The sequence below is a fragment of the Pangasianodon hypophthalmus genome, chromosome 1 (genome assembly GCF_027358585.1).
Source record: "Pangasianodon hypophthalmus isolate fPanHyp1 chromosome 1, fPanHyp1.pri, whole genome shotgun sequence".
In the NCBI taxonomy this organism is placed as follows: Eukaryota; Metazoa; Chordata; class Actinopteri; order Siluriformes; family Pangasiidae; genus Pangasianodon; species Pangasianodon hypophthalmus.
In genome coordinates this window covers 20,761,928-20,789,096 of record NC_069710.1, presented here as the reverse complement: position 1 = coordinate 20,789,096, position 27,169 = coordinate 20,761,928, and the positions used below count along the sequence as shown (strand labels likewise).

General features: G+C 39.0%; 1 protein-coding gene across 3 annotated transcripts; it reads right to left on the bottom strand.

The window, feature by feature from the left end:
* Positions 1–687: 687 nt before the first annotated feature.
* On the bottom strand, positions 688–26,797 carry adam15 (ADAM metallopeptidase domain 15). Of its 3 annotated transcripts, XM_026939662.3 has the most exons (25): positions 26,153–26,797; positions 21,688–21,782; positions 14,633–14,709; positions 14,427–14,505; positions 14,041–14,117; positions 12,813–13,017; positions 12,641–12,706; positions 12,309–12,380; positions 11,580–11,749; positions 11,389–11,473; positions 10,414–10,562; positions 9,174–9,351; positions 8,970–9,062; positions 8,634–8,829; positions 7,794–7,902; positions 7,338–7,545; positions 6,927–7,004; positions 6,108–6,219; positions 5,847–5,997; positions 5,118–5,226; positions 4,181–4,249; positions 3,757–3,837; positions 2,874–2,942; positions 2,590–2,762; positions 688–1,583 (listed from the first exon to the last, which is right to left on the bottom strand). In XM_026939662.3, exons 1-25 carry the CDS (start codon positions 26,397–26,399, stop codon positions 1,514–1,516), a joined length of 3,018 nt encoding a protein of 1,005 aa, XP_026795463.3. In that variant the 5' UTR covers positions 26,400–26,797; the 3' UTR covers positions 688–1,513. The 3 variants fall into 3 exon arrangements, with proteins under 3 accessions (XP_026795463.3, XP_026795464.3, XP_026795465.3); XM_026939663.3 differs by lacking the exons at positions 2,874–2,942; positions 3,757–3,837; XM_026939664.3 differs by lacking the exons at positions 2,874–2,942; positions 3,757–3,837; positions 4,181–4,249.
* Between the last annotated feature and the right edge of the window lie 372 nt (positions 26,798–27,169).

Below are 27,169 nucleotides of genomic sequence, written 5' to 3'. Positions count from 1 at the left end.
GCTCAGGGAAAATTCTGTTGAAAACATTGCTCTTCAGAACCAGTGCTACTCCACAGCAGTGCTGCTGCCATTTTCATGCTACCAGTCGAGGAAGCATGTGTACAGCATATAATATAGCCTTACATTAAGAGTGTAATCATTTCAAATGTCCATATCATGGCATACTGTTGTACTGACATCTCCTTACACCCATCATATCAGTAAGCCTTACAGAGTTCACACTGTAAGGAAGCTTTTCTTCCCTAAGTTAAGTGTGTCATCACTGACATTATATGACACTGTGGGGGAATAAATTCATTCATCAACTGCAAGACTAGGAGGGGAGGATAATAAATAGCATCATTAGACTATACTTCTTCAGTTGAATCAGCCAAGTTAGACCTGTTACACATCTTTGGAATAGTAGACCATATCAGAATGCAAATGTTTTCAGTTTTTTACAAATACTTTTAATACAGTTTAAATATTTCTGCTCTACCTGCACACTTCAGCAACTTGCAACTGAAATTTGGACAATTGTTAGTATTTTTGGCCTGTATGATGGCCTCCAATCCATCAGTTAAAAAAAGGTATAAATGAGCATGTCTATTTTTATAGTTAAGTTTCATATGCTTTAGAATAGCCTTCTGTAGTGCTTTCAGTTGCTCAATAAAAACACTATGTATGACTGCAAATATTACAAAATAATCCATTTTTAAAAACAGCTTCCAGGTTTATTGCATAAAAATACTGTATTTTGCAAAATAAACAATAATATCCCCCTCACACTTTTATTATTTACAAAAGGCAAAGAGTCCAGACCGGCAGCATCTAATTTTTTTCCTCCTTTGACAATTAATGATCATCATCTCATGAGTGATAGACATGTGAGATTTATACACTGAGATAAGTGCCACATAGAACAGCCTGGGCTCCACAGTAGAATCAGTTCAATCCTCTTTACATCTCTTGCATAAAAATTACAAAATTAACAGAATCATAATTTCCTAGGACAAACACATATTAAGTAACTTGCTCAAGGTCATCATGGTGCTTCAAGACAGTAACAACAAACCTTTCGGATCATTTCTGAATCAGTAGTGCATAGCTACTGCCAAATCAAAAAACAAAATTCTTAGTTACTGGCTGGGAGTTCAGGGTAGATTTCTAGCCCTTTAACCGTAGAACACTGGCTCTTAACCTATGTTCAACTTACAGACACTCATCAGTAATGTAGCCGGTGATGGCACACAGAAATACAGAATTCTGTTTAGCAGATGAAAGAGGACTTGATCAGTCAACTTCTAAAGTGTCTGAGCATTTCATCATTATCAATGCATTCACTGGATAATCATTCTGTGTTTGTCCATGTGTTAAAATGAACTTGCTGACTCCATTTAGATAAATTTGTTCAGGTGCGTGGCACTGGTTCAGCTGTGCCGAGTCTCTCATGTTCAGTGCAAATAGAAGTGTGTCAATCCTCGGCACATCACCGGGCCACAGCACACAGAACCTGCAAAGCAGCGCCCACTGCTTACACTTGGGGAGGTGTGTGGAACTTCCTGGGCTGGTGTGCTGCCCTAATGGGGGGTGCCAAGGGACGTCTAGATAAAAGAGAGAAAATTTTAAATCTGTTTTTTTTTTGCTCCATTTTCCACATTCACTGTTCTGATCTACTATCATTTTAAGCTACCCAGTGTCCACATTAAATGTTAAAATTGCACTTCTTAACTTGCCTTCATATAATACATTTTTGTAAGCCTCCTGCAATACATAGGTAAGCTATATTCCAAATGGCTTCCTGTCCACTATATGCTCAATATACACTCACCATCCACTTTAATAGGAACACCTATATCACCTGTATCTAATCAACCAATCATGTAGCAGCAGCACGATCCATAAATTCATGCAGATACAGGTCAAGAGCTTCAGTTAATGTTCACATCAAACATCAGAATGGGGAAAAAAATGTGATGTCAGTGACATTAACCGTGGCAATGGTTGTTGGTGCCTGATGGACTGGTTTGAGTCTTTCAGAAACTGCCGATCTCCTGGGAATTTCACACACAACAGTCTCCAGAGTTTACACAGAATGGTGTGAAAAACAAAAAAAATTTTATGCATTGCACTGCTGGCACACGATTGGCTGAGTAGATAACTGCATGAACATGCATGTGTACAGGTGTTCCTAATAAAGTGGGGAATGAGTGTATATCATAGGTACCATATCATACTTTTGGTTTTACAGAAAAAATGCATACTTTTTTTTATTTTATCTGTAATTTGAATGTAGATATATAGTATATAACTGAAAATATGCAAACATGCATCAAGCAGCATTGGTCATTCAGCCACAAAAAGCTACAAAAGGTACAATATGGGATCTTAATCAACTGTCCTTTTGAAAACTCTTTAGAAATTTCTTCTGACAGTCGTAACATACACATTATCTTTGAATGTTTTCAGTCATACAAGTCATTTTGAATGCTTGGTGGCTCTGTTCATCAAAACTGATGAGTGACAAAACTTCAAAATTATATCACAGGGCCAGAAGCCCTGACATACTACTGCTCAGTGAACAGACACAAACCCTACTAGCATGCACACCTTGCAGGAACAGCAGCAGCAGAAGGGCTGAAGCTGGCAGAAGCAGCAGCAGCTGTGTGGTGTCCTGATGGCTCAGAGAGGGGCAGCAGTGGCAGAGGAGCAGGGTAACCAGAGGGGTCTGCGGGCAAAGGCTTTCTAGGAACTGGAGGTCTTGGGGGAATCTGCTTCTGGCTCTGAAAGAGGAGAGTGAATATAAGAATCCAATATACTGTTCATAGACGATAAAAAGAAGATTAGCGCAGAGCCTGTGGACCGTCTCTCTGCAGGCATGCAGCTGCTGGTACCTGTCTGTCAGACAGGACAGGGTCGGGGGGGAGAGGCTTGCTTGGTGCAGCGGGTCGTGTCACCTTCAACTGGAGATCCATTGAAAGACGCGGGAGTTTAACAGAGAAAAAACGGATGAAACCACTCCACCTCCACTCACGACCACCACTTTATTCTCACGTCACAACACTTATCCATCCCAAATCAATCACAGAGAATCACAGGCCATGCATTACTCCTGCACTCCAGGAGACTAACACATTCCCTTGATTAACTTAAGCATGTCAGATCAGTTATTTTATTTTTCAATCACATGACTTGTAAAAGGTGACAGAGTAAGTCTGAAGGTTTCAGCAGGCATTCCAAATGACCTAATTTAGATGACAGGTGATAAGTGAAGAGATGATAAGAGATGACACCTTAAGAAATATCTAAGTATGGTTGCATGGTGTCCTTTTTCTTGTCCTACTTACTCTGTCTCCCTTCACAGTAAACGAAAAGATTTAATCATATGGATGACAACCAGCAAGAGCTGCAGCAAATTAATACTCACTTAAAGCAGGGTTTCTCACCTTGAGCTCACAATCCAAAAATACAACACTGTGTTCAATATGGTCTTTTAAGAAGACAGTAGAAAGCTGTCTTATCAAGTTGCTGCTGAGAAACCCAGCCTTAAACAATCCGATTTATACCCAGCGCCTCTAAATAGCAATCTAGCTACAGAAACGCATGCACTGACAAACACAGTTCAGGCACAAGCTACACAACACTGGAAAACAGGCTGGAGACAAAAAGCAGGTGACATGATTGCTATTGACAAGTGAGGTGTCAGGTGAAGACTCTCTGCCGTGCTAGATGAAGCACGGGAACAGGTGGACATGCGCGGCTGTAACCTGTCTCTACCTTTCGCTGCGTCTTGCTCTCTGAGGGGGCGGGGTCAGGAGGGAGGGGCTTGTTGGGAGGGGCAGGCCGTTGCCCTGCCGACTGCGGCAGCAGAGAAAGCATTAAGTAAATATACTGTTAGTAGTAACTGAATATAATATGGATCACTTCACAACAGGAATCCAGAAATATGAGAAAATAAATTGAAATTGAATAAAAAGTAAATAATAAATCTAAAAAATGTTGTGAAATTAAAAAATAATTACACCTTGTGAAACTAATGCAGTATAATGAGGTATTTTTATTTAAGAGAAATGATCATTGCACAGCATTAAGCACCACAGTGTGATTAATCAGAATAGAGTATATGGATGCCCTGGACTGTGAATAAGATATGTGGAGTCCTGTCTTTCTCCAGTAATCTCTCTAGAGAAGGACAGTTTACCTGGACAGGCTGTTTAGAGACAGGATCGGGTGGAAGAGGTTTAGTAGGAGGAGCAGGCCTGGTCTGAGCCTAACCACAGAGAGAGAGAGAAAGAGAGAGAGAAAGAGAGAGAGAGGGGGGGTGGGGTGTAGAGGGAGAGGTAGAAGAAAGGCAGATAGCACATGCATGCATGATGTTTAAACAGTGAGTGCCAATAAGTTTCAGTGAGTTAGAAAAAGCAACATAGTGGTTTTTACATAGAACCAGCAGTGGTTTAGAGATAAGTGAAAATGTGGAAGCTGCTTCATTTCCCATCAAATACAGCTGTGGGATGTGAGATACGAGGTATTTTACAATTCCTATAAAGCTGTCATGCTCAGTCTGTGGTGTCAGATGATCCATGTAGCCCTAACAGGAAAGCAAATACACGCAGGAAACAGGTGATGTAGGTGTTACCTAGGCCTTAATATAATAAACAGCATACCAATGAGTGTAACACAACAGTCTGTTGTCTTATAGTCAGTGTCTGCAGGACAAGTGTGAGATTCTGAGAGCATCACAGCTGTAACAAAGTCTTAGCAGGTTAGATGCCTCCATCTTGAGATGCTCTGCAAAACCAATCTTTGTTTAGTTATTCAAGTACCAGTTCGGTTGAGAGGATTATACAATAGGATTACGCAAAATAAAAAAATTACAATGAAACCTGCTGAGACTCACTGACTTCTTCCAAGAGTATGAAACCCTATCACATACTACTGCAAACAAACTTAGGCATAAATACACAAGCTTTAATTGCACTAAAAACAGAATTTTTAAAATGTAAAATTTAATCTAAAATTAAATCTCACTATATCACTCACTTATAAAGTCGAATAATGATTCAACCCTGGACCATATTTTTCTTTCTCATCTTTTTGTTCTTTTCAAGCAGAGTGAAGAGAGAAGAGACACCTTGTACCTTACTAATGGCTCGTGTGAGTGGGATGTCATTCTGCGGGGTCCACTGGTACCTCAGCGGCAAGATCTGCTCTCTATTATGTGTGTTCACTCGCTCAGTGGCAGGGGTGCTGTGAACAACACATACTGGGTCAGAACTGTTCACTCTACACCAAGTCACAATGAACACCTTAGCTAAAGTCATGAACTCTTACAAGGCTCATAGATGAATCAAAATGACATGATTTTGAAGCGTTGTGTCTCAATTCAAATCTCTAGAAACCTCTATTTTTTTTTACAAGTGACTGCAAAAATCAGTCCAGCAGTACATACTGCACTGTAGCCATGATACTGCTCATTGTTTTTTAATTTTTCAGAACAAATTCATGTAAAGCACACAATATCTACCTATAATGCACTACACTACAAACACATATGAGCAGTAATGTTCAACATAATTAACATTACTGCTCATATTTCTCAAATACCTCTCAAAGTGTTCCTCTGGTGGATTCATGCAATACTCAATATAAGCCACAGAGACATTACTGTGTTATGGGTAAAACAAAGAAAAGTGCGAGTCAAAAAGGTCTTCTTGTTAGTAAAGCTAATATGAAACCATCAGCTCGTTAACATATTTTCAAATATGAAATCATCAGCTCAATGAAATCATCAGACATATCCAGCATATCAAGACATCATCTCTCTCTCTCTCTCTCTCTCTCTCTCTCTCTCTCTCTCTCTGACTCACCGGCTGGACTGTCTGGCCTTGCTGAAGGGTGTGTTGTTGAAACATAAGAACCTTCGGCGGCAGCGAGGAAAGCAGAGTGCCAGGAGCAGTAGTATCACCGGCAGCACAAACAAAAAGATCACTAGCAGAGCCACACGAATGGGATTGGAATCTGCACACAAACATATTGATACATTAATATATAAGTTTTATGTGTAAAGAGATATGTCAACATTCAGTTTATGTAAACCAAACAAGTAGGCATGCATCGTTAGCTGACACCTCTGGGCTGATGTGCAGGGCCGCTGTCCACACTGCCCCCTGTTCCTGAGTATTTACAGTCTGGTGGAGCCCAGCCCACATCACAGTGACAATTCTTATTGCTGTTACACACCTACACATGGAGAGGCAAAAGTGACAGGAGATTAATTAATATTACCTGTTTGTAGCTGCTTGATATATCAGGCTGCTATCAGTATTATAATTTTAGCTAATAGTATATAGTGTTAAGTATTAGTTAGAGAAAGTGACCAAACATAAAATACCCTCTTTGGCATGGCTATGTGAAATTAAAGGTGTAATATCTAAAATGGATCTTGCTAGTTTCTTTGTTTCAGGATTTTGCTTACATTTTCCAGCCCAGAAATTAACCCTGCCTCCAGCACCTTTTCTTTAAAAACCAAGTCACAAGGCATATGTGTACTTTTAACAGAGAGGACGGAGCTGGTTGGGAGAAAGTGAAAAAGCGTGTCAATGTTTTCATTGCAAATGGGATTTAGCTTGCAGGCATCAAGGGGCTCTAAAAATTACACAGTGTTCCTAAGAAACCAGCTCTTCTTAATTAGAACATGATTGAGATATTAGGAAAGCCATTTACTGGATTTAATAGATTATTTACAGTGCCAAATGTTAATCAGATGTACAAATTCTACTTTAATACACCATTTCTGAAGTAGCATAACTTCATACGGTAAACAATGCTGCACCAGAAATTATGGAAGAATTCCTTTTAAAAAGTACTGGAACATTTGGAACAACTGGAACAACTGGAACACTGGAACACAAAAAAAGAAAGCAGAGCTGCAAGTGTGACCATCTCACCCCATGGCCATTGCACTTCCCACGACACTCCTCAACACCAAGGATTGACACTTCCTGACAGCGCTGGTCTAAACACACCTGTGTGTGAGAGAGAGTGATGTAGTATATACATATTACAATAAACAGTATATACTACTGCACTGCCAGTATAGCATAGATATTTACTAAGTGAAAAGGGAAAACCATCCATCAGCACCAACAGGTGCCTTATTAAGCTAAAATAATTCAAAAAGCCACAAGTTACATTTTACGGTAGACAACTGTTCAAGTGATTTGCATCTATAGTAAACATGAGGTTTACTAGCAATGAGTTGTTGGTACTCAAGTGTATCATATGTTATATATATGTAAATATATGTATATGTAAATGTTTGGGTGTGTTTTGTGCAGCTGCCATGTGAAAACACTGACCTTGCCAGGAGCACATGCAGTTCCCTGAGCTACCATGGCTGGGTCAGAGACATCATCACCCAGGTGGAAATATGCTCCTCGACAGGTGAAATATGCTCCTCCTTCACTGTGGTTCAGTTTCACCTTGGTTGTCAGAATCTTTGCATTTGAGTCTATCAGTGGGCGATCACTGCCACCCTGACACTGGATTCTCCCACACTGCACATCACTGGAGAAAGAATAAAATACAGAACTAAACAGCATTTCTATAAACAACACTTTTAAGCATTCAGTATGAGTATTCAGTCATAATTTAATTTATCTTTCATGAAAACAAACTGATATTCTTGTTTATTCTGTCCTTCTTTATCGAGACATTATATGCAGCAAATCAAAGCACTTTGATTTATTGTATTTGTAGCTATTATCTGATTTTAGAGACTATACTTGCAGAGTTGGATACTTGAGGACACATACTCATTTGAGCAGGGTATATAGGTGCCATTGGGCATCTGGCCACAGTTGCCGAACATGTTGCCCTGTTTGTTAACGAAGGAGAAGCAGGCTGGAGGAGCACGGGTGGAGTCTGAGAGAACCACAAACACAGATTAGTTCTACGCTTGCACCCTTTAACAGACAGGAGTACTTCTGACAGGAAATAGATAAGGCTGCGTTGAAATATGTAATTATCAGTTTGAGATTAACCCACAGACAGATTTGTGGCATATACAGTACTGTGCAAAAAGTCTTAGGCACTCTATTTTTTTTTAGTACAAATTTTGCTACTGATGTTTATTTTATGACTTCTGCATTATTGAGTCAGTACAAAAACATTTTACTTTCCAAACATTACATAACAGACCTCCTGGGTTTTTCATCCAAAAATGACAGATTCAACCCGACGAAAAAAGAAGCAAGTGAGACAGTCAGACTGTCCAGGAGAACTGTGACAGATTCTCCAAGATGCTCAGTAAAATGTACCAGCTAATTTTCATATAAAACTTTACAAATAGTACCTGAGACTACTATATATATTTTTTTTCCAAAAAAGCAAAGGGTTTTCACACCAAATATTGATTTTGTTTAGTTTATTACTGTTTACTACTTTTTGTAGTATTTTTTGTAGAAACATTTAATTTCATTATTTTTGAAAGCATTTTTGCTTTACAGCATTTCTTTGCATGTGCCTAAGACTTCTGCATGGTACAGTTTTTGTGGTATATTTGGTACACTAAGCACATATTCTTACAGAATAGTAACACAAATGGACTCTGTGTTTCTTACGGATGATTACATAAGAGAACAGGTTTCACTTACTGGCTCCCCACAGCATATGACACTGCTCATCCATAGTGGTACACACTCCGCTGTAGCAGTAGGACGTGCCATCCTGACACGTCTCACCGTTCTGGAGAAACACATTGGGAGGGCAGTGTGGGGATGCACCAGTGCAGTACTCTGGTAGATCACATTCTCCCAGAGGCTCTCGACACAATGATCCAGCAACACGCAGCTGCCGAGACAGAGCAAACGAAAGCAAGCAAGCAAGAGACAGGAGAGATGTGAGATAAAAGAAACAAAACTATTATTACGGTAATAGTTATGAACATGGATCATGTATGAATTGTAACAAAAATAAAAAATCATACATACTTTGCAGTTCTCACAGCAAATGCCATCGGAGGAACACTGGGCACCTGGAATTAGCTTACAGGTGCTGGCATTACAACATGGATCAATGCATTCCTGCACATATACACACACAACCAGTAATTCAGAAACCTGCAGAGCATACTCTTCTTTAAGTAAATTTAGTTGAATACAAGGAATGTCCACAAATTCAATACTACTTCTTACATCAAGTAGGCCACAATCACACTCCTCTCCCTTCTCCACGTACAGGTTGCCACAGCGTGGCCCTCCCAGCATCTTTTCTGGCTGTGGCACGTTAAAAAGGCACATGCCTCCACCATGCATCAGGCTCAGAGAGAGATCTTTCTCACTGCAGCTGCTAAACAGCTGACCTGGCATGAACCTGTGAACAAAACACACACAATTGAAGCTGAAGAAGGCTAATCGTCTGATAATGCTGGACCTTTTAGTCTATTTTCATGTGTAATGCTACAGCAGGTTTGATGGTACACCATTATAAAGCTATAAGGAAATCTGGAATACAAACTGTTAATACATTAAGGTCCTATGCATTCCCTGAAATATAGCACACGATCACACAGGATATAGCACTTATTTAATTATCAACAAGTAGAACGTAACACGAGTCCAACTTGTTATTAATTTGCATGCCTCCAAAATATACAAAAGTATGTGGATACCTGACCATTCACACCCATATGTGCTTGTTGAACATCCTATTCCAAATTTGTTTCCCCCTTTGCTTTTATAATAACCTTCACTCATTCCTAGATTTTGGAGCGTGGCTGTGGGGATTTGCCCAATCAGCCACAAGAGCATTAGTGATGCCAGGCACTGATGTTGGGCAAGGAGGCCTGGCACATATTTAGTGCTCCAATTCATCCTGAAGGTGTTCAGTGGGGTTGAGGTCAGGGCTGTGTGCAGGCCAATCGAGCTCTTCCACTCCAACCCTGGCAAACCATGTTTTCATGGACCTCACTTTTTGTGCACAGGGGCTCTTACCTTGACCCTATTTTGATCAATTCTAAAATCTAAATCAAAATCTTAATCAGTTCATCTGCTGGTTACAATGATAATTCCATATAAATCCTACAAACATTTAACCACTCATTCTTGCAATATCGCACTAACGATAATGTTGGACAGACGCATGGATTGACAAATACAGACAAGCCAAAAACATAATGCCTCCTCTACCTGAATACATTTCAGGAGTGATGAGCTATTCAGTGCTTACAGGAACCCTATTAACTAGCGAGATTTAAGAAATATTCTAGCAGCTTCCAAATCTTGTTGAACACGTCAGCTGCTCATACAGTGTACTGTCATCCTATTTTTCAAACTATGAAGCTGTAAGCAGTTATGAAAACAGCTATTTAGGTTGTAGTCATATAACGTAATTGTTATATACGATTCCCTCACTAATCTACCCAGAAGCACTCACCCTGTGGACGGCTCCATGATGCAACCCCCAAGCCGTGGTTCATTCTGGCACTGACAGTGGCGGTCAGCTGTGTCATGGTTCATGCCCAGGTTATGGCCGAGCTCATGCGCCACTGTGGATGCAACTCCCAGCACACTTACCAGATGATCCTACAACACAAAAAAGGGCGAGGTATCTGACATTAGTTATGCTTTTTTCAGCATTGCACATTCTGCACTGATTGAGATTGATGAGCTATGATGAGCAGATTTCAGAACCATCACACACACTGTCTGTGAGAACACCGGATTACACTGTTTATTACCAGCATATCAGTAGTCTCTCAGTAACTGTGAGAGAACAGATGTAAGCTCTCCAGCCTCTAAAATGCAAATACCTCTGAATGTATAGTACTGGGCAAAAGTCTTAGGCACATGCAAAGAAATGCTGTAGAGCAAAGATGCCTTCAAAAATAATGAAATGTTTCTACATTTAAAAAATACTATAAAGATCAGTAAACAGTAATAAACTAAACAAAGTCAATATTTGGTGTGAAAACCCTTTGCTTTAAAAAAAATAGCAGTCTCAGGTACAGTGTGTGCAGTTTTATAAGGAAATGAGCTGTAAGTGTTACTGAGCATCTTGCAGAAGCAGCCACAGTTCTTCTGGAGACTTTGACTGTCAAACTTGCTTCTTATTTTTGCAGCAAAACCCAGCAGCCTTCATTATGTTTTTCAGTCTGAAAAGTGTCTCTTATGTAATATGCAACTTTCTTTACTGACATACACACATTTTTCTGTAACATTTAATTTTGTGCTGGAAAACTAATGTTTGGAAATCTAAAATGTTTTTGTACTGAATCAATAATGTAGAAATCATAAAATAAAAATCTATAACAAAGTTTGTACTAAAAAAAAAGGTGTATTTGTCATTTTAAACCAGTGAAAATCACTAAACAGATCTGGATGGCCAATTTAATTTCATGAAGAGTCTCACCACACTAACTCCTCCAGATCTGTCCTTGGTGCACATGGAAGACTGAGAGGCCATGCCCACTGTTGTGCCATCAAACGATTCACCCCTTTAAAAAAATCAATAAAACCCTGCTGTAACATTGTACACTGTTACACCCATTGTTTGAATTAACACAGTCAATACCTTCCAAAGCTATAATGATTTGAACCTACATGACTAGCTGTGCATTGTCATGGCGTAGTCGTGGCAGCAGCTCTCTGTTCCTCCATTCCAAAAAGCGGCTGAGTGTGTCACTGGGGCTCTTATCTATCAGGATTTTATCTTGATCACTCCAGATCTCCAGCCCCACTAGGGCCACTCGCACATTCAGCGGCCGATAGAACTGAGATCCATACAGGGCAGGAGAGGGAGAACAAAACAGCAACAGAGTTTGAATACCGTAAAGCACATAATACAATACTGCAGAGTTTTAGACCTGTTTTTGACCTGATTTCACTTTAACACTGAACTGAAGAGGACTTTAAACTGAGACAACCTTTTCTTTTTTTTTTTTTCAAAGGGCTTGAGTACACAAGAGTCTGAGAATTCAGTCTAAATGCTAATCTTTTTATATGTGATAAAAGGCCTTTTGTATAGTTTATTTAAAAAACTACACTAGATTTGTGGTCACATGGCAAGTGATGCAGTACAAGCAGAATAATACTACAGTACATTCAGGTCCACTACAAACACAGTAGAAGAACAAATTTACTACCTCCTTATAAATTAAGGATATGCGTAAATACTTTCTGTCTGTTTTTAAATTACATTTGAATAAAAATACTAAACTGATTGAATGCTGCTTATAACTTTGCATTTTTTATTTGGACAGACAAGCAAGCATTGTACTCAGAGGTAACAAATGAGAAGATTATTAAACCAAATTCCACAAATGAACTCACCCAGTCTACCTGGTTGGCCACATCCAGCATGCGATAAATAATAGTCTTCTTGTTCTTCTGATAATTTAAGTACTGTGATAAAGACATGTATGCAAAAAACATCAAACCACCTTATTTAATCAGATAAAAAAAAAGTTACAGCATCCTGCAAATGTCATATGTTTACAGAACAGTAGAATTACCAGTAGATGGTGCTGGAATAACAAATGTGGCACTAATTTCAAACAAAACTCAGTGGACCGTATTATAAATGCTAAGCCCTTCATGATACAGTGCCACCTGTAACTATTTGGACAAATACTTACAGACTGCATTGTATACGACTCACTTACCTCCTTGTGATCAACCACCAACACCAGCTCAATGTATTTGGTCTCTAAAAGAATATCTCTTTTAGTCTATGAAACATAAACACAGAGAAATAAATGAGTACAGCAGACAGATGTCTCTTCACATTATTATTATAGACAGCTGCAAGAACACACACACACACACAGCTCTCACCCTGTGTATTTGTGGAATAATCTGAATAGGTGGTATAAAGGTGTGAGAAACACCACATCCCCCAGATTCAGAGCTCAGCTGGTGGGTTGGGTAGAGCGTGTGCAATTCCTTCTCTTCTTCTGAACTACCACTTCTCCTTACGTCTTCATCGCATTCGTCTGGCTGCAGTTCAAAGCTCAAACTTGCATTGATTACAATCAGTCCCCTGCAGAGATAGGCAGGAGAGTTACTTTACTAATATTGATTTCCCCTTCCCCACTATATGTCAGATTATATTACCATCCATGCATATGGGATTAAACCCAATACTTGTGTATAAATGATACTTTTGAATGTGAAAAATTCTCTAACTTCCTTATACTCATAATGCATGTACTTAAACTCATCATATGTTACAATGTTGTCTTTGCTCTCTGCATTTCATGGAAAGAAATGCCTGTCTTGACTCTGAGCTGACCTAGTCCCTTGATCTACAAGCCATGCAGTGATCAGACACATAGTTTACCAGCATGAAACAACACAAGTGGTAATTATGTCTCTGTGTATAATTCTGGGGCGGCATGGTGACGCACTGGGTAGTGTTACTGCCTCACAGCTCCAGGGTTGGCGGTTCGATCCTGAGCTTGGATTACTGGCTAAATTGAGTCAGTAGATGGATTGGTGACGGTAAATTGTACCTTGGTGTGAATGTGTGTGAATGTGCACTCTGCATTCTTGGGACACATCATGCCCAGTGTTCCTGGAACAGGTTCTGCATCTACTGCCACCCTGATCAGTATAAATGTATTTACTGAAGACGAATGAATGTATAATTCTGCACAAATCAATACACTTTCTCAACACACAACCTGTACTAATACAGCACTGTTTGGAACTAGAGACAGAATCAGATTTTACAATGGTTATTCAAACTTCATATTCAAACACTTATATTCCTTTCATTACTTACCTATAGACTGTGTTAACTTCTAACAGGTTGTTCATATTCAACAGTCTCCAGCCTCTCTAAGATTCTCACAAGAACACTCTTTGCTACATAATTATTGTAGTGCAGTGCAATTTAGAGAAATATATTTAACTATTTTGCTTCAGAAGAAGCATACTCAATATTAGATATCATACAGCTTAAAGATTATATGAAAAACAGGTCCGCACAATAATCTAAACCTAAAGTAAACCTCAGCAGACTGTGTTTACAGCAACAGAAGACTAACGAGTAGATTCTTACCGTAACCCAGCACAGGTGCTGATGGCCACGCGGGACTGAGGGAACCCTCTCACAGAGCCATGATAGTAACACTGAGCCTAAAAGAAAACAGGTGTAGTTAAATATTTCACTCTCCTCTGCCATGTCCCCTTCTCACTCTCTATTTATCTGACACACAAAAACATGAAGGTCTACTTTCAATCTTACAGGACCCATGGGCAAGTGTCATGCCATTTTTGAGACAGAAGCAAAAGTCACTGTTTCTGTAAAATACAAGGTACTACTAGCTTTACATTTGCAAAAGGCATTTATTTAAACTATTAACACTAATTAAAAAGATTTACATTGTAGAATATAAAGTGCATTAATTAATGTGCACGTTAATTTGTTCATAAAAATGAACATACCACCTGGCTCTCCTTCATGGACACCCCTGTTCCATTTGGCAGGTAGTAGAAGATATTAGGCGGCTTAGGCAATAGCTCTCTGCAGAATCCAGCAGATGAAAATGATTGAGGTGGTAGAAAGGCAGATAAATAAACAAAATGAAACATAAGATAGTCATAATAATGCATTGGCCTCATATGCTGCATATCTGTGATTGCACACTCACTGGTTCTTTTCCAGGTCCAGCAGAAGGAGGCTGTCTCCCACTTGCAGCCCACACAGCAGTCTGTCTGGGTGACCATTCTGCAGAAGAAGAATAAATCATGACTGACAGGCACCATTCAATGATTTTTACAACTAGAATTCCAAGAATGTAAAACGACAGAGTATTTCTACATACATATTGTATATGTACAGTGTATGTATATACACATGAATACATGCAATACATATAATTGCAAATGCAATGTACATGGCATTAATTTAGTGAAATGTCATAGTGTAATGTCCGGTGGCAGATTGGCATGAAACCCTGCATCGTTAATCCTTGAGTGTAATCTTATAAAAGCAAATTTCAATCGCTATTGCTATATACATAAATGTTAATGACATATTACTGGAAATACTCAGTGAAGTGCCACTATATTATGTATGAGAATGAAGTTCTGCATAAAGACTTTGTGCGTATTTAATGAGCCCAGTTCTATACGGTATTATTTACAACAGCGCCTTTACTCCAGTTGGTCTTATTAAGTGAGCCAAATTAGATTTACAGGATCAACAAATTAGGCTGATTTAATCTGATGTGATTATATCTGAACAGAATATAACTTAGGTAGATTCTAGAATATTTACAATACGGGTGCAATTTGAGCTATTTTTTTGTTAGTTTGTTTTGGTTATTTTTATTAATAATTTTTAGTTACTGAGTTTTTCTAATACTACAACTTATCTAGTAATTTGATTTTCACAAAGAGGACAAAATGTTTTATTAAAACTACCACACTATATTCTTTGCACATAAAATAATGTAAAAGCGTATATGATATACATATAAATTGCTTAGCAGTGCAATCCTCTGTATTCACATTAACCTAAAGGAATGTTATCTCCTTAATGGACCAGGCTGACTTTCTGCTGCGAGACAGATTTAAACTCACTGAAGAATTCTGGTGCACTCTGATGAGATGTCTAATATCCACTTCTCTTCCCCACACACATCACCATTAGGAACAAAAGATCTGCTGATCTTGCTGATGACAGACAGTTAAGTGAGGCAGGCAGTGCTGCACTATAAACAGACTTCTCTTCCTTTTGCTCTCTTAACAGTCATCTAACATCCTGTTATCTGAGTCTTGCACAAATCACATTTCCCCTACTTATGAGCCTTGCTCAGAGGAGCCAGACTAGGAAAACTGCCATATCGAGTGATTGCAACACACATGTAGATGCACTAACAAGGACGCACATACACAAATGATAACCTCCACCCCCACCCCCACCCCCACCCCGAAGTACTGGAGAAAAAGTGAAAACTCAGTCAGCTTTCTCCTGCACTGCTGCCTCAGCTTCCTGTCTTTCTTCTCTCCCTCACATTGGGAACAGAGAGTTCACACAGACGCTATCTCAAAAGAAAACCACTATTATCACATATTCCAGGCTGACAGGCACCAGGAGACTTATTACTGGCCTATCTGTGAGTGTTTAACCAGTATTTCAGTAACATTTTAATTTAATTGAATTGATGGTCATTCTATTTGACTGTTTTTTACATTTGAAACTGGTCTGATGCTGATAATTACACAACATGGTAAAAACAAAGTTCTAAGTAAAGGCAAATTATCATGTATCCCTCACACAATATCCACGTTATGTAACTATTATCAGAGTAAATGATAATGCCAACTGCTTTCAGTCCAACTCCAGCACTGGTCAAATGGGCAAAACCAACTGCTGGACCTTCTTAGTTTTTAGGGTGCATAAGGTCAACCTTTCATCAACCTCATTTTAACACTGACAACTTGGATATATTTGACTGATGTGTCAACGGTTATCACTTATCATAATCCTAGAGAAAAGAGTGCTATGGACAATTAAAAGACAGCTTTGCAAGGAATTTCCACAGCTGTGTGTCTAATTCATCATGAGGTTATGGGGGTAGAGGTTGACTGAGGGCAAATTTGCATCACTCTGATCTCCCTATCTTCTCTGAATGATCTTTTTACTGAGTCCCTCCCAGAAATGAAACTGTTAGAGCCTTACTGATACAAATGCCAAAAAGTAGAGTTTGTGTATTATATATGGATTAGATAAATACACCCACAATTGGCTGTTTGCAGACTTTGCAGGGAAGAACTCAGACACAAATATTCGAGATACTTTTGAGCAATGTGGGCAAACTGCCAGCTAGTGATTCCATGCAAATAATGTGAAGGGTGGAAATATGACTGCAGACTAACCACAGCACAGCAACTGGGAAGAGAAAAAAAAGCCTGGAAGAAACAAGAACCTTCTCACGGGACAAGCTAATAGATGATGAGAATAAGCAGAGAAGGGAAAACTGAGAAAGAGAAAATCAAAGGGGAACTGAGGAGGAATAGGAGATACAAAGAGAAGAACACTACTGTTAAAAAAAAGAGCTAGATGAGTGAAAGCGAGAGTGTGAGAGCTGGCATCTCACAGAAGTGATCACAAGACAATCAGTGGTGTCAAAGAACCAGAACTAATGACAGTATGACACACTCAAAACTACGCTAAGCAGATAACACCTCCCAGACCATATCAACTTCTCCTCCTCCTCCATCCTCTACATCTTATCCATTCTGGCTCCTTCCTGGAGTTTCTTTCTGACCTTTTCACTCATTGCATTCTCTGTATCCCTTTTGTTCTTCTTGTTCACGCCATTATCTCCTGACTCTCTGGAGCCTTTCAACCACTCTCTGACCTCCACCACTTATGTTGATGTCTGCACCACCCTTTACTGCTCTGTCTCACTATCGCGCATACACCCCACCTCCTGCCCATGATGCAATGTCCCTACACACATGTTCCAGCTGGTGGGATGACCTCAGCAGTGCATGAATGCTGGGTGTGGTTCATAAGCAAGGCTCAGCGAGAGTAAAGAGAGTGGGTGGGTAACATTAGTGGATGGATGAAGGGCGAGCAAAGTCTGTTTCCTTCCAGTTATTCATAAAAGAAGATCTACACTTATTGGTTATTACATTACAATGAGATTAGTCTTGTGGTCATGAGCAAGTAATCCAGTATGGAGACAGTAAAGCTAGTATTGAGTCACAGTGTTACTACAGTGTCTCTTTTACAAAATGACTACTGCCTGATGCTGTTGGTTTAGATCTTAATTAGACGAAAACATTCTTTGATTAGAACTTTGGATCAAAAGCAAATGTTTTGGAATTTAAATTAGACTTTTAGATACAGTAACAAAATAGACCACTCCCTGTCTCTGATGGTCTCTTGGCTTCCTCACAAATCCGTGCAGTTACACAACACATCATAATGTTTCAAGAATTTTACAAGCATGGGGGAATGAGAGATGAAAGCTCCATAAAACCTTGTGTTCTCTCTCTCTCGAGGAGCAATGCCCTAACTATCATACACAGCCACTTTCTTTTCATCCTTTCATCCATTTCTGTAGCTGCAGTACTTCTCCTGTAGCACACTGATAGGTCAGTGAATGAATGTTCTGAGGTGTAGTCATGCTGATAAGCAACACAGTGTGTCTGCACACTCAGATACTCACTGAACTGCAGTCTAATTACAGACTTTACAATACAGCAGCACAGCATTACACTGGAACAGCACAGAGACTCTAAGTGTGTCCAAATGTAACTGTGTCTAAGTGTATGTGTTTGATCTCACTTAACTAAGCAGTGGTGTTAAGTGAGATCAAGGCTCAGACAAACCGGAACATGAGTCAACACCAGCATAAGCCTATTCAGAGTGTAGAGTCATATAACTTCAATTAATTTTCTAGAGCAGCACAGCTGTGACAATAAAGGTGTTTGTAATATAACTGATTATATATTAATGTACTTATTCTAATATGCTATTGCTTCTGTAGTATCAACTCATTTCTTGTAAATTACCTTTATGGCAGACACTATATGTAATCTAAGGCTTAAAATGCGTTAATGTGTTAATCTAAGAAACAGGTGTAATCATTGATATGGTAAAGCATTCTGTAAGAAGACTTTTATTTAACATTTATGGAAGGAGTCTTGGGTGTCAGCGCTTTGTAACAGTCATTAGGTTTCCTCCATGGTAGAGGAAACCTTACCTCAGGACAGAGGACTTTGCGCATTCCGGTTTCTCAGTGACATAAGGTTTTGTTTGTCTAATTAAGTTCAATAAAGAGGAAAAAAGCAGGCTGGTAGGGATATGGCAGTTTATAGCTTCTATAATATAAGTGAGCAGAAACTAAGTTGTCTCGTGGGCACTGCACAACATTAAATGTAATAATAATCAACTTCATGATGGTAACGGGCTTCCGGTCCGCATCAGGTCACATCACACCTCCACGGCGTTGGTAATTTTCCTATAATAGCACGTCTGTCATATTTTATTGCTTACACATTTGAGCTTCAGTTCTTTTAAGAACTTTTATTCCTTTATCAAAGAAGTCAAGCAGCCTGTCACTGTACATATAAGATCCAGCTAATGGTCAGCATACACACAACATACAGTGTATATGAGCTAACCTGTGCTAATTATTGTTATCCGATAGACAATACACACAAATATGTTTTGGAATTAAGATAATGTGTATTTGTAACTACATTTAACCCATTAAAGTCTCAGTATATTATTCGGTAAATCCTGATATTTCTTCATTAACTACAGTAAATCCAAACAGGAGAAGTATGCAGTGATCAAAGGGAGGAATGTACATTTGGACCCAGTGACGGGAGTCGGGAGTGTAAGAGGTTACTTGGGAGGGGGTTAGATTAATTCCACATCAACTGAGGTCAGACTTGGCATTGGGAGCCAAATAATTGTTAAAGGAACAGGGTGGACCAAAGGAATAGACTTTGTTCATGAATGGGTGTCCGTTAGACAGGAACAGAAAAGGCTAATAAATTACACATGTACATACACCCACACATACCGACACCCACACCCATGGCATCACCCCACCTTTCCACTTTCTCTGAACACTGACACACTGCTCTCCACCTTTCCTCACTTTTGGAAAACAATCTAAAAACAGACCACAGTTGCCATGGTTGCACGAGCAGCCTGATTCACTGACACACACACCCTCTGCATTTCAGAAAGGGGCTTCCAGATAATGATAGCTGAAACATGGAGAACCAGATGAGTAAGGACAGTGTGGGTAACTTCCAATTATAAGTATGACAATAAAGAAAGCACTACAAAAACTGACATCTTACCAAGTGAAAATATCTTGAATATAGTCAAATTTATCTAGTATTTCCTATTATAAGGTCACAATAAGCCCAATACAAGATTATTAAACATATTTCCAGGCATTTTTACCCATTTAAAGCTTTACATTTTCTTATTCTACTGGCAGATAATTTTGCTTCTTTTGAGAAATAAATGCTTAAAATGAGAAAAATTATCTGCCAATAGAATAAGACATAAAAATCAAAAGAAAAGTTTAGAAATAGATTTAATAACCTTATATTTGGTTTATGATAATCTTGTAATAGAAAATACTAGATAAATTTGACTATATTCAAGATATTTTCACTTACTAAGATAACTGTGTCTTAGTAGGTCACAAATACTGTGAAAGAAAAAGAATTAACAATTAGAAACTTTTAGACATGTTAAAATGCCCACATACAAGTTGTTGTCTGTGCATGTCTGCATGGGACATGTGTGTGTGACTGATTTCGTGCTCCCGACACCTGCGCTGCCTCTCCAGAAAGTTCTAAAGCTAAGCAGAAGACTAGAATAAATGTCGGGGTCTGGTCCAGTTCCTGAGAGAGTTTGCTCAGTCATGTCTTCAATCTGTGCTTTTTTAATGAGGGAACAAGGAGTGATGAGAGGTGGATCTGCTGACTAGTTTCCTTTTTTCTGCGCTCCTGCAATGCAGGAAGGAAGTAGGCGCTCTGGCATTTTTTACTGGTGACTTCCTGAAATAAGTATGATCTGAGAGGAGAGGATGTGGAGGCAACATTAAGGGGATGGTCATGTCCTGTGCAGCTGAGAAGACCCCTGATATCATATCCTGTTGTATTCCACACACACACAAAGCACCTTAGAGCACAATGGTACTCTTAGGACTACAAAGTTAAACCTGATCCCAAATGACAATGCTGAATAGGGGTAGAGTACTGTGTCATTATAGGTCATAGATTTTATAAAATAAATATAAATTTAAAAAATAATATAGAAGTAATAATGAACTTTCAGATGTACAGAGTCCTGTAAGGCCACAGCACCACACATTTGCATCTCATTATCGTCGTCTTAGGGAGTTTTTCCTTGCCATTGTCGCCTCTGGCTTGCTTATTAGAGATCTAAATCTAAATCTCTATCCGGATTTCTGTAAAACTGCTTTGTAACAATGGCCATTGTTAAATGAATTGAATTTAATATTTAATTACAACCCCTTTTTGAAACTAATCAGTTGAGTTAAAATAAAAGCATTCATAAAATTTGTGATTTCTGAATATGTATCACTCACAAAATAACTACGCCCAATTAGCTGAAAACAGCATTCTGTAATGTGTTGATAAACCAGTGTTTGTAGCCTAGGGCCTCACATAATATGTGTACGCATGAATCATGTGATGTCATTTGTAGCACAGTCTGTATACGTATATAATGTATGCATATAATAGAAGTGGCAGAAATATCAAATATGACAATACGCTATATAATCTTGTTGTTAACAATCTTCTTGTTGCTTAACACACGACAGCTGACAATAAGCACAGTCTTCTAATAAGAGTATCTCACCAGAACCTTGGCTCTACCTATTGCTCGACTGAGAGCAGTGAGCAGGCATTGCTTGCATGATTAGATTTGTCTGTGATGATCCTGCTACAGCCCCAGATACACAGCCTCAGTGCCGACATAAACTGATTTTCTACTCTGTCTCATTTAGTGTTCTATAAAACAATCTAATCCACTTAGAAAAAAATTATTAGCAGTCAGAAAACAGAAACGTGGGAATTCTGGTTGGGACTTCTGTGCTTGCTTAGAAGCTTTTGCAGTTTTGCAATTTGTTTCTGCACAAGCTGATAATGTAGTCCATGCCCACAGAGTACAATGACTTGCTTCCCTCACCTGTAAAACGTTACTCAGGCTCCTCCTGTGTCCATCCACAATGACAAAAGGTCTCGTCTTCCCCAATGGCTTAACTCCTCTGCTACGACCTGTCACTGCAGGGAGACAGAGAAAAAAATGAGCATGCATATCAAATAAAAATATACCTGTTTGTCTACATAGCTTATTGGTCAGCTATCATAGGTATTTGTCATTTTCACTGGGTGCTGCTTAAATCGTATTTTTGCTCTACGGCAGTCACAAGGATGTCTTCCAGACACAGAACTCCAGTCAGTCGATAATGACATCATCATTACTGCTCTACAAACAGTCTTAACCTGACTGCCACCTCCTAGCAATGTGTACATATCCATTACACAACTGTAACAGTTTCCAAGGAGTTCATAAGTTTGATGGCAAATAGAATTTTAAAAACAGAATGTACTATTTTATATGTAAGCAATAATGTTTTACTGTCACTATTAGAAACCTCCACACACTACATACTATAGTAAATACCATTAAAGCTATAGTGCACAGGATTATTTTTGTTTAAAATGAAAACAACATCATAATTGAGTGATGGGAGGAAAATATACTTTATGATATGTTCCTGAGCTGCTGTAAGTCGCCCTGACAATCCTGTCAGCACTGTGGCAGGGGTATCAGCTTAGAATAGGTGGGATATTTGTACACATACATCATTCTCCAGCTCACATATGTCAAATGTCCTCACACCCCAGCTTCAAGCACGAAAGAAGTCTGACTGTAGAGTGCCAGCCAGGAGTCAGAAGCCAACCGGGGGGAGGAGAGTGTGAGAGTATAAACAAACACGAGTCAGAGTGAGAGCCAGTATGACACTACAGGAGAAAATGGATTCAGTACTGTCAGTTTTTTGCTTCCTGAACAGGTTTTGGTGGGAATATAACGATAGACTGTCAGTTGATTTGTCCTCTGTAGAATTTGTATTGTTACCGAGTTGCACAGTTGTCGAGCTAAACAACTCATGATAGCTGGCTAGTGACTAATGGGACATGTTTGTGCAAGTCTCTGTATTTTTGTATTTCTAAACTGAGCTATATCCAGCAAAAGTGAGTCATCCACGGTGTCTGCTTTCCCTCAGTGTGCATATTTATTAGTTTGTGTTTTAGCTATTGTGCTAACACTATCCAGCTTGTTTCTAATGTGTTTGACATGTTGGAGGATTACATAATAAAATATACAGAGAACACAGACTGGGTAATATATATACACAAGTGACCAGATGTGATAGTTATTGTTTTCTACACTGTATTTCAGCTAGCTAACATACACTTCAGCTAGCTAACATGGCTAATCCATATTTATTGGCCTCCGAGATACACACCAATTAGCCAGTGTACTTTGGCTCAGTATGCTTCTGTAATATTGAGGTAATGGCAGAATATAATTATATCCTCAAAGTTGCAAACACTTGGTCCTTTTCCCAAAATGCATACTACCACATCAAATATTTTGTCAATAAATCATTGGTGTAATTACTATTTAATCATACTACTTAGTGTGCTTTATGCAGATTGGGACATAGCCCTCAATTCTGTCTGAATGTGTTTTAGTGCTGTGATGTACTTTTAAACATTGCATCTGAGCTGCATGAATAAATGAAGAAATTTGTGCAGTGGACCAGCAGAACTCACATAAGGAAACATTCTTCCACAAGGAGCAATGGCAGAAGTAATAGGATTTTTCCGCCACAGAGGGGGAAATTCCAAAATCTTGCATTCAGTATTGCATTTCGCATTCCCCTGTCTTTCAGCTTTAAGCATTGCATTGTTTTGCATTAACATACACCATAGACTGTATTCACTGTCTGGTGTATTAATATTACCATATTATCACCTAGAATTTTTGTGTATTAATCTGATTTAAGTGCTCGTAAACTGACCAGTCCCAGGATGAAATTCTTTCATGATTACCACTGATGCACTACAGTTCCCAAGAATATTGCGCAACACAGTTGAGAGCTAAAGGCTCAAATGAGGAGAAATAATGAGATAGTGATGATAGAAATTGCAGTGTATATATGACCAAAGCTCTGCTACAGTTACTGTCTAATCTACACAGCAAATACAGTACTTTATGGTATGTGTGTGTCACCTACAACCACAGCAGCATTAACAACACTGACCATTTCTACTGCTGAACAACTGTTGTTGTGACTTAAAAACAAAACAACTTTTCACATTGCAATATCAGTGATTAAATTAGTTTATTTAATTATCATCATATCAAACTTTTTATCTATTGATAAATTTACAATGACAGTCTTTGTAAATTGTTCTGTGGAACTAATAGGCACATGTGTGTGTTGTCAGCAGCTGTGTGTGTGTATGGGTGAGTAGCAGTGACCATCTGTGGTCAGCAAATTTTGTTTGTGACTGAAGGCTAAATACTATAATACTACAGTCCAACAAAGACTTGACAGTATATTCCTTTTAAAAAATAAAATTATAAGCTTTGTTGTTGCCCACGATGTCTTATCTTTAGCTAATACAATGCTTTCTCTTTCATTGCCTTTAGCACTCGCGCAAAGCGTTGCCCTCCGTTTGTCTGGTTATGAAGTTTAGAAACAGCTCTTTACTCACTGCACAGAAAAAAGAGACATTCTAAACCAAGTCCACCCAACAACAGAACATTGTTAGAGATTATGGTTAGAACTAGTGCTGCATATTTCAGCTGTGAAGTACAGATATTCATGTATTTTAAATATACTAAATATACATTACTATATATTTCCACTTGTTTGACATTACTCAACTAATCCAACTAATCTAGGACTAAGAATTGACATAGTTCAGGGTAAGACATATGTGTAAAAGACCCTTATGACCCTTATTAACAGAGGGGACCTCCAGACATCTCTATACACAATACTGACTTCCCAATTGATGATGATTTCTGTCACTTGCTCTGGATTAATGCTTTGACAATAAATCTTATCGTTGACTATATAAATTTGACTATTTACACATATTACTCAATTTTCTTGCCAGACCCTGAGTACAAAGTGTCAACACAAACAGACAGCACTTCGCCAGACTCTTTGACCCTCTCTGACCCGATTTCTACATTAGCACTGGGTTTCGTATAGGGCACATATTGCAGGCTAACTGAATGTTTTACAGACAATATGACGACAACCGATAATATAATATTCCTGTCAGTACAAGCAGCTGCACACTGACCACAGACCAAATCAGACACTAAATATTTTATTCCTGGAATATGCACATATTCCTGGAAAATGCCATGAGGGCAAAGAAACCAGGGTATTTCTCCGGTCTGGGTTTTTAACTCTATCAGATTTGTTGCCTATTTTGAGTTGTGGATATGGTAGGTGAATATATTAGGCCATTTGAGCTTACAGTTTTTTACTGTGGATGGTATGAAAGCATGTGATCATATACGGTTTATGTGATATTTTGCTTATGTCTTATTTTTGTTCTTATTTTTATCCATACCATTACAGATAATGGCATAATTTAATGGTACCATTAAAACCCGTCCTACCCACAATGTGGATTAGGGCTTAAATGAATTAAAAGCAAACTGCTGGAGCTCTTATCCTTGTACAGTGGATATAAACAGTCTACACACCTCTGTTAAAATAGATTTTTGTAATGTAATAAAATTAAGCCTAGATGCCAGATCATTTTCCACCTTTAATGTAATATAATAACCAACAAAATTCAAGTAAAAAACTGAAAAAGAAAAGACTTACAGTACTGTAATGCAGTACTCAGTCTTTCTGGGTAAGTGTCTACCAACTTAGCACATCTAGATTTGGCAATTTTATTCCACTCTTCCTTGCAAAAAAATTCCTGTGCACAGCCCTCTTCAAGTCATTTCACAGGTTTCAAAGCCATTACTTTGTTGACTTGGATTTGTGGATTTGTTGTTATTTTCCTGCAAGGTGAACTGTTTTCTTCATCTTCAGTTATTTAACAAAAGCCTGCATGTTTTGTGCCCAAATAGACTGGTATTTGGAGCTATCCATTATTCATTCTATCATGAATAGAGCCCCAGTCCCAGTTGAAAAGAAGCAGCCCCATAGCAAGATACCGCCACCACCATGCTTCACAGTGGCTATGGTGTTCTTAATACATTTTGCCACATGGTTTGGGGTGACCGTATGTATGGTTTGTCAAAATTTAGATGTTATGATAATTATTTTGAACAGGAGTTTGAATGAGATTGGTTAATTCTGAACACATTAATGTGTCCTATTACAAAAGGGTGTGTACACTTGTACCTTTCGTATGTATCTTTTACCTAGAAATGTTCATGTAGTGTATCTTTAAAGCCTTAAAAACTAATTACTGTCCATTTATGTACCTTACATCTTTTGTAACGGTACAGTATACCCATGTTTACAGGTGAAAGATACATAGTAAAGTTACATTTATTTTTTCCTAAGAGTGTAATGATGATGTATAGTGCCTCGTACCTGAGTGAACAGAATGAGTTATTGCTGGTGTGCTCGTCAGCACATCATCTTGGCTGTGTGTCTCTGTCCTTGTGTCAGTGCTGAAGACTTCCTCAGGTAAAGCTGAAGTCCACGCCTTCTTATGCTGTACACTCACTCTGCTGTGGTCACTTTGTGTGAGTGTACCCCTAAATGTTATAACAGGGGTGCCCTGAAAAAGCAGCACAGTGACAAGGCTCCGAAACACAAGCAGAAAACCGTGGCTCATTGTCTATGTTTCCATTCGGTGTACAAGAAAGGAGTGAAAAGCTGCCAGATGTGTTTCCACAACGACTACATCCAGGTGTCGGAGTGTCTGCTACGTCTTGAGGGGACACACTATCCGGAAATAAAGGCAGGCGGGGTGGGGGGAAGTTATTTACTAAATGTGTACACCTTTCACCTGCTGAGCCTCCAGTCCAGAGTGAACAGTGTAGATCGGCCCCGCGCTCGCGCCTTCACACGCAGGCGTCATCTCCGATTCAAAATGTCTCCGCTGCTGTCAGTTCCAACACTGAGAGAAAGCAAGTGCCTCTGTCCTTCTCAGCCTGGTGCATCTCAGCGTCTCGCCGTGGTGCGACCGTGTAGCTCTGCAGCTCTGGCTCAACTAAATGTTTACAAGGTCGCTGTAGTGCTCGTCAGCAAGGCGGGATTTCCTCCTGCTGCTTAACCCTTTCATGGCCGAGCACTAACACGGACACTGCTAAGCTTTATCCGACCTCTGAGCTTAGTTCACACTGGGTCGAGCAGGGGAAATAATTTTTATAATAAATCTTAATCTTTATAATAAATTGTTCCACAGAGCTGTTGAAGTCTGGAATCTGACTGGCCAGAAAGTTCATTTCGTTTAAACAGCACTGCAGGGACACTAGTTCCAGCTATAACAGGTTTATATTAATGCACTCCTTTATAGGTTATTTATTGCTTCTCTTGTTCTCCAAGGACATTAGTAAACAGATTTCTTAAAAAATAAATGAATAAAACAACAAAGAAAAACTA

Excerpts from the sequence above, each read along its gene's own strand:
- adam15 (XM_026939662.3), bottom strand. The coding sequence starts at position 26,399 with ATGAGCCACGGTTTTCTGCTTGTGTTTCGGAGCCTTGTCACTGTGCTG. Across the intron at positions 21,783-26,152 it reads AACTCATTCTGTTCACTCAG|TGACAGGTCGTAGCAGAGGA; the intron begins GTACGAGGCACT and ends GTCTCCCTGCAG. Across the intron at positions 2,943-3,756 it reads AGAGCAAGACGCAGCGAAAG|TTGAAGGTGACACGACCCGC; the intron begins GTAGAGACAGGT and ends ATGGATCTCCAG.